This window comes from Protobothrops mucrosquamatus, unplaced genomic scaffold, assembly GCF_001527695.2.
Source record: "Protobothrops mucrosquamatus isolate PMUCROS unplaced genomic scaffold, P.Mucros_1.0 scaffold1569, whole genome shotgun sequence".
Classification (NCBI taxonomy): domain Eukaryota; kingdom Metazoa; phylum Chordata; class Lepidosauria; order Squamata; family Viperidae; genus Protobothrops; species Protobothrops mucrosquamatus.
The window spans coordinates 152,750-160,509 of record NW_015387734.1 but is presented as its reverse complement, the minus strand read 5'-3'; the positions used below and the strand labels follow the sequence as shown (position 1 = coordinate 160,509).

Here is a 7,760-nt window from a genome sequence, read left to right as displayed (position 1 = left end):
TCAAACTCCTCCCATATAATAGTCTCAAGACCTGCTCCCGTCTCCTCCCCCGGGGCCACCCAGTCGGAGTCTAAACCCTCTCGGATCCGAGCGACTTTGTCATACAGATATTGAGCAAAATCCTCAGCCCTCCCCACCAGGGGGTCCCCCCCCTCAACTGAAGGAGAGAGCGGGTCACCCTGAAGAGGGTGGCAGGGCGATTATCTGATGACGCAATGAGGGTGGAGTAGTAATTAGACCTCGCCACCCTCATTGCCACAAGGTAGGATCTAACATGCATCCTCACCTGTGCTCGGTCGGATTCGGTTCGGGTAGCCCTCCAACTGCTCTCTAGGCGTCTTTTCCGGCACTTCATCTCTTTTTATCATGTCATGCCTTGTCCTTCTCTTCATTAAACTAGACATACATTATGTGACCCATACAGTGACCAAATAACAATTCTCTCCCAACTGAACACTTCTGAAATAAAGATCTTTTGGTGCTGACTTTACTTCTCTGCTCAGTTATTGCTTTTCTTTCCACTTACTCCCTAAGTGCAGCATTTTGCTGTTCCAAAGTGTCAGAAGAGTCCTCTTATCTGGATTGGGATCATAGCAGAACATAGAATAATAGAGTTAAAAGGGATCTTGGAGGTCTTTTAGCTCAACTCCCTGCTTGAACAGGAGACCCTATATCATTTCAGATAAATGATTGTCCAGTCTCTTTTTGAAAGTCTCAACGATGGCACACCCACAACTTCTGAATGCAGGTTATTCCATTGGTTAATTGCTCTCATCATTAGGAATTTCTTCTTAATTCTAGGTTGCTTCTCTCCTTGGTTAGTTTTTAACTACTGTTTCTTGTTTTGCCTTTTCATGCTTTGGAAAATAGTTTGAACTTTGCAGAGCCCCTCAAATATTAGAAGAACTCTATCATCTCTCCCCTAGTCCTTTTCACTAGACTAGCCATATCCAATTCCTGTAACTGTTTTTCATACATTTTAGCTTCCAGCCCGTTAATCATTTTTGTTGCTCTACTCTGCACTCTTTCCACAGTCTTTTAATATTCTGGTGACCAAAACTGGATGGCAAGCTGAAGGCAAGCTGTTGGCTCATATTTAAAAGATTGTCTACTAGGACTGCAAGATGCCTCTCACAGTTACTGGCAGTAGGCCAGGTTTAACCTAGTCTATACCTATACAGTTGGTTTTTCTTACCTAAGTGTAAAACTTTTTTCTCCCTTTAGGAATACTGATCTGTCATCTCCAGATTCCATGATAAAACTCTACTCTTGGATCTACATTTCTATGGCTAAATATTGTCTTCTTGGTAAATAAATACCTGTGGGATTTTATAGGTGCCCAACATGTTTGAAATGAGGATGGAGATGTCAGCGTTGGCCCCTTCAAGAACAGCGAGGGTGCTTTTCTGCGTTCCACATCTGTAGTTGGGAACATTGGCCTCTCCATCTGAAAGCAGATCCAGAAGAGCATCCAAAGTAATTTGCTCACTAAAATAGTATTCATAGATATTGTAACCCAGAGTGAGGTTATATAAGAGATTCCTAGAATCCTGGTAGAAGTGGTGGACAGCATAAAGGAAGGAGAGCATTTTCCAGTATTTTGTGTATTGTCCCCTGCATGTATAAATATATTAGAAAATGAATCAAAAGAACATTTTACTGAAATACTATTCAATATTCAACTTCACCTGGTATCAAGAGTTCTTATGTGGGAGTTAAAACATTCCTAAAAATATTAATATAGAAAACTAGTCAAATTAATAAATTTTAGTACTAAAAGTTTTTAAATCCTATTTCAAAGGTACTATCTCAGTTTATAACATGAACAGAAAGTCAATTTTATGAACGGGTTGATGATATTTTGTAGCATTTTAGAATGGATTGTTTAATCTCTCCTAATAAGGGTGCTTGATACCTCACATATTTAAAGGCAATCCTTAACATACTGAATTCCTGTTATGTCTAAACAAATCTAATTATTAGTGGATTTTGCTTATTCTGATTTTATAAATATCTTTGAAGTTGGACCAAGAATTCAATCTAGTTTAATAGATATTCTCTTTTCCCCAGATTTTAATATTTAGAAATTTTATCTATTCTTTAATATTAAGTATAGAATGATAAAACTTGAAAGGGTCATTTAGGAGATCAATTCTACAGTCTAATTTCCTAAATGTAAACATAAACCAAGCACATCATTGTGATCATCAGGATCCTTGCATTAGATCAATATTTTAGAATATTTTCATTTTTATTGAACTTGGGAGCATTAAATCTTTGGCATAAATTCATCAATAGGAATCATAAACATTTGCAAAATCCGTGAATAAGTACATTCTTAACTGTGACTCTTTCATCTCAATATCTTTGGAGATTCTCAGTCATCCAGGTCACAGTTGTCCCAAAGGTGCTTTCCAAAAGGCAACTGGACTTCTTTTGTTTTTTCCTTGAAAACGTTTTGCTTTCCATCCAACAAGGATCTTCACTTGCTTCTTCAGTGACATGATAGCACTGTTCCCATATCTCATGGGTTGCCACAAAAAAAGGTCTCAACCTATTCTCCAAAGCAGCTGAAAGCAAGACAAGGAACAATTGATAGAAACTAATCAATGGAGAGAAGCTACCTAGAACTAAGGAGAAATTTCCTGACAGTTAGAAAATTAATTAGTGGAATGACTTGCCTCCAAACGTTATGCATGCTCCAATACAGGAAGTTTTTAAGAAGAGTTGGACAACTGTTTGTCTGAAATGGTATAGGGTTTTCTGCCTGAGCAGGGGGTTGAACTAGAAGACCTCCAAGATCCATTCCAACTCTGATATTCTATTCTATTCTATTCTATTCTATTCTATTCTATTCTATTCTATTCTATTCTATTCTATTCTATTCTATTCTATTCCCACCTCTGCTCCTTTGTACATAGAGTCCATCAATATTGCTGTGTGGATGAAGGGTATAAATCATTGTCATTATTGTTTGGTATTGCCTGAATAGGCGGATGGACTAGAAGATCTCCAAGGTCACTTCCAACTCTGATATTCTGTTATTCTGTTGCCTTTTGAAAAGCACCTTTGGGGCTTTCATCTCAATAGTTAATCTTAGTGTAGAAAAGAAATTTTTGAATTTCTCCACTTCAGGGAGAAAATAGAGTACTTCTAAGAATTTGCAACCATGTCATTTTTCAGAAGTCAATATCAGTTTGAGGACGGCTTTCTTCTTTCCTTCAAGGGCCAGAGAGGAGTACAGAAGGACCACCCCATACTCCATACACATAATGTAGCTCTGCTTAAAGGAAGTGAAGAAAGGGAATGTTTGTTCTGCACGTTGAAAGGATAGCAAAGATCTCTACTTTGACCATCTTATTTGATAGGTGCTGAGGAACCTCATCAGCTGCAGGACATAAAATAGATCCCCAAATAAATTAGAACAGAAAGAGAGCAAAAGTAGCAGATCAAGCAGACAATATGTGGTTAATTTCAAAGGGCTGGAACTGACTTACAAGAATAATTGAATGGAAGGAGTTTTGTTGAAGCTAAATGGTAGAAACCTAGCCTGGGTTGCAGAGATTATCCCACTAATGAGAAAATCTCCTGGCTTGTAATAATTCTGCGAATAAACCTCTTCTTGCTCCAGAGTCAAGAGGCATTTTGCTTTGCGCTGCTGAGAAGCTCCCTGAGGCCACAAAAGCAGCACAAGGAGAAGTAGAAGCAACATGACTTCCTGGCTTGATTCACTGTGGTGCATTGCAAACTTCTTCTCAAGGACAGAGAAGAGCAGCTAGAAGAAATAAAAAGCTCTCTTCCAAAATACAATCTTCACTGACCTTCCTAATTCAGGAGCCAGACAAGCTTCACATCTGAAAGGGAGGGGAGTAAACACAGCCCCTGCCTGCCTTAAAAATCTTCTCATGCTCTCTTTCTACTGAGAAGATATAATGCAGGATTACTCTGGTGTCTGGCTTTGACATCAAAACATGTTTTTGATGTGCTTGTTGACCAATCTGCTCAATAATTCTAGAAAGGTCTCTTGAGACTTAATAGAAGGACAACAAATAAATCTCAATGATCAGGATAATTGTGAGGAATGGAAAATCCCCTCTAGAAACTTTGAATTATTCAGCAGGCAAGTACCCAAAGGGAGAACTCACAGAGGTACTGTGAAATTTGGAAAATGGGTACTGAGGGACACTGGAGAATTTGGCCCCAAACTTTTAGCATGGCCATAAATATGAATAATTTCACAACAAAGTAAATTTATATTCCATCTATGTTCTTCTGTACAGCAGTATGCAATTGAAAAAGAAAGATTCAATCAAACCCAAAATTTCTGTTGCTAAGTGAGGCATTTGTTAAGTGAGTTTTGCCTCATTTTATGACTTTGCTTGTCAGAAGGATGCAAAAATGTACCACATGACCTCAGGACTCTGCAACCATCATAAATATCAGTCAGTTGCCAAGCATTTGAATTTTGATCACATGGTCATGGGGATCCTGCAACGGTCATAAGTGTGAAAAGTGGCATGTTATTTTTTTAGTGTTGTTGTAACTTCAAATGCTCACTAAGTGAACTGTTGTAAATTTAGGATTACCTGAACCAATTGTGTTGAATACTCACAAACTGGGGATCATTAAACACATCTCCTGTTGATTTTATTGTTTTTTTTCCCTTTTAAAATTAAGCAAAACTCAAGAGAAATTTGGGTTGCTTTGCATGAGATGTCTCATAGTTGGCCTCGGTTAATCCAAGGGCAATTTGGCTCCTTCTTTAAAAAAGCAACAATAAATAGCCTGTTTCTTGGCTTGAGAAAATCACTGCTCTTTATGAAATTAGAAGAAACCTTGATTGTATATTTCTTCAGTTAATTAGGCTTTTATTAAAGATAGTGCCTAAAGTGACAATTCTGAATGATGGGTGACACCTAAATTAAAGACATATATTTACTGAGATGTAGAGAGACACAGTAATTCTAAATATTCAGCTGGAAAAATACATGGAGAAACACATTATTTATTTACCTTTAGTCAAATAAGGTTATGTTTCACTTGGATTTATCAAATGACATTGTTAGGAAGTAATTCATAACAATTACTGCTTTATTTAAACATCAAATGTTCTTTTGTATTCAGATCTGGCTTTAGAATGATAATGTAGCACTTGGGGATGAAGATGCAGCCCAGTAGACCAGCACTGGAGGCCAAGATAGAGAAGACTTGCACAGCCACCATGTACTTCCCTTTGGTACTCAGGTAGGTGGGTACAAAGGAGACCCAGACGCTGCAGAAGACCAGCATGCTGAAGGTGATCAACTTGGCTTCGTTGAAGGTTCCAGGCAGATTCCTGGCCAAGAAAGCTACCATGAAACAGATGGCAGCCAGGAAGCCCATGTAGCCGAGAGCACAATAAAACATGGCAATAGATCCTTCATTGCATTGCAGGATGATCTCTCCAGGTTGAGAGTACAAGTCAAAGTCAGGAAATGGGGGAGAAAATCCCAGCCACATGGAGCAGATGATAATTTGGATAGCAGAACAAGAAAGGATGATGGAGGTAGCCAAGCTCTTCCCCAGCCATTTCTGAAGTTTATTCCCTGGTTTTGTGGCCAAGAAAACCAGCACCACCGTGATCGTTTTTGCCAAGACAGAAGAAATGGCAACTGAGAAGATGATGCTGAAGGTTATCTGTTGGAGAAGGCAGGTGACTCTCCTTGGCTTGCCAATGAAGAGGAAAGAAGTGAAGAAGGAAAACAGGAGGGAGACCAGGAGGATGTAGGAAAGGTCTCTGTTATTGGCTTTGATGATTGGAGTGTCTAGGAATTTAATGAAGATTCCCAAGACAAAGGCTGTTGTCAAAGACAGGAACATGGTAATGGAAATTAGGATGACCCCTAAATAGTCTTTATAATTAAGGAAGGTTTTAACCTTAGGAATACAGTGATCTTGATTGATATTTGGATGCTGATCTTCTGGACAAGGGGCGCATTTTTCTGAATCTGAAAAAGAGGAAGAGTATTGTCCATCTTAAAGCTGGTTCTTTCACCTTTTATTGAAGCTATGACTTGCATAAAATTAGTAAGAAATGAATGTTGAAAGATAAACATAAGAATGAAGATGCAGAATGCTGAAATAGATAATGTATTTCCTATGCAGCAAACTGCAGGGTGCACAACCCAAATGGAAGATCAGAATGCTAAGGTCAGATATAAATGAGCAAAACATACCCAATAAAGAAAAATCACCTAGAACAGTGGTGGCGAACTTATGGCACGGGTGCCAGAGGCGGCACTCAGAGCCCTCTCTGTGGGCACACGCACCGTCGCCCCAGTCTAGGCCTTCAGCTGGGTTTTATAAAACCTTTTCGCTTTAGGCCTCCACTGCCGTGTGCAAAAAAAAAGAAGAGTATTGTCCATCTTAAAGCTGGTTCTTTCACCTTTTATTGAAGCTATGATTTGCATAAAACTAGTAAGGGATGAATGTTGAGAGATAAACGTAAGAATGAAGATACAGAATGCTGAAATAGATAATGTATTTCCTATACAGCAAACTCTGCAGATCAGCCTGTTTGTGGAGATTCTCAGTCATCCAGGTCATAGTTATCCAAAAGATGCTTGTTTACAAGGCAACTGGACATTTCACTTCTCACCCAAGAAGCTTCTTCAGCTCTGACTGGATGGTGGGGAATGGAAGGATTTATATTCCTTGTAAACAGCTGGTCATTTGCATTACTCAGGCGATCATGACGACACCGATAAACCTCCAGGTGGCCTCAACAACTCTCTAAAAGAATGCAAATGACCAGCTGTCTGCAAGGAGTATAAGTCCTTCCATTCCCCACCATCCAGTCAGAGCTGAAGAAGCTTCTTGGATTAGAAGCAAAACATCTTCAAAGAAAAACAAGAAAGTCCAGTTGCCTTGTGAAAAAGCACCTTTGAGATAAATCGGTACACTAAAATCAAATATATGCAAAGTAGAACAGATAAAAGAAAAGAAACTCAAAAATAAGAAGATTAAAAAAAACCAGTCAAGAAAAATCATCTAGAAGCAAGGAAAATCAAGGAAGCACTGGAAATAATAAAGCTGCACATAACAGCTGTAACCAAGAAAATTAGCAGATATGAAACTTGAATTGCACACTAAAATCTCCAATTTCAGGTACCGGTTTCTACCAATCCATCAATGGAGAGACTGCAGTGAACCTGTCAACACCTGATGAAGAAGAAACAGTGCAATTCTATGCACACTATGGGACAACCCAAAGAAATACAACACAGCTTGGTTAAAGTAAGAGGATAGGAATAAAGTGGGCAAGAAGGAAGTAGAGGATGAGAAAGTGAATAAGAATTTTTAAAAAGCTGAAATGAGAGAACTTGTAATAACAGCATAAATAGTGAAGAAAAGGACAAAGAAGTTCATTAACCTTTCAGCACTGGGTGAAATGAGCTGTAAGGTTTTTGATTGAAACATCTGACTGTTCTGCATTCACTTGCTGTCCTTGCAGTTTAACAACATCTGGAAAAACCTATCTGATAATGAAAGATCCAGAAAAGGGGCAGCACAGGGCAATACAATATTAGTCACGATGTCAGCAGATGGTCCAATAAAGAAATGTACAAAAGAGATGGTTTGCATCCATCAAAGAAAGGGACTGAGTTACTTGGCTATAAATTCACAGATTTTCTGGAGGAATATTTAAACTAAACAGCGGGGACAGTGAGCTAACTAATACAGAACATTCCTGTCCCCGGCAATCTAAAAATTATAGGGCT

The 7,760-nt window shown here is 38.7% G+C and overlaps 2 protein-coding genes across 2 annotated transcripts in view; both read right to left on the bottom strand.

Moving 5' to 3' along the window:
• LOC114923013 (vomeronasal type-2 receptor 26-like) overlaps positions 1-1,589 on the bottom strand; it is a gene marked incomplete at its 3' end in the record, with an annotated part of 10,247 nt that extends 8,658 nt beyond the window's left edge. Inside the window, exon 1 of the mRNA XM_029285364.1 lies at positions 1,320-1,589. Coding sequence (XP_029141197.1) covers positions 1,320-1,589 — 270 coding nt within the window. The remainder of the gene's footprint in view (positions 1-1,319) is intronic.
• Positions 1,590-5,091: 3,502 nt separating this feature from the next.
• Positions 5,092-7,760, bottom strand: part of LOC114923012 (vomeronasal type-2 receptor 26-like) — a 19,322-nt gene continuing 16,653 nt past the window's right edge. Inside the window, exon 5 of the mRNA XM_029285363.1 lies at positions 5,092-5,987. Within this exon, the coding sequence (XP_029141196.1) occupies positions 5,092-5,987 (896 nt within the window). The remainder of the gene's footprint in view (positions 5,988-7,760) is intronic.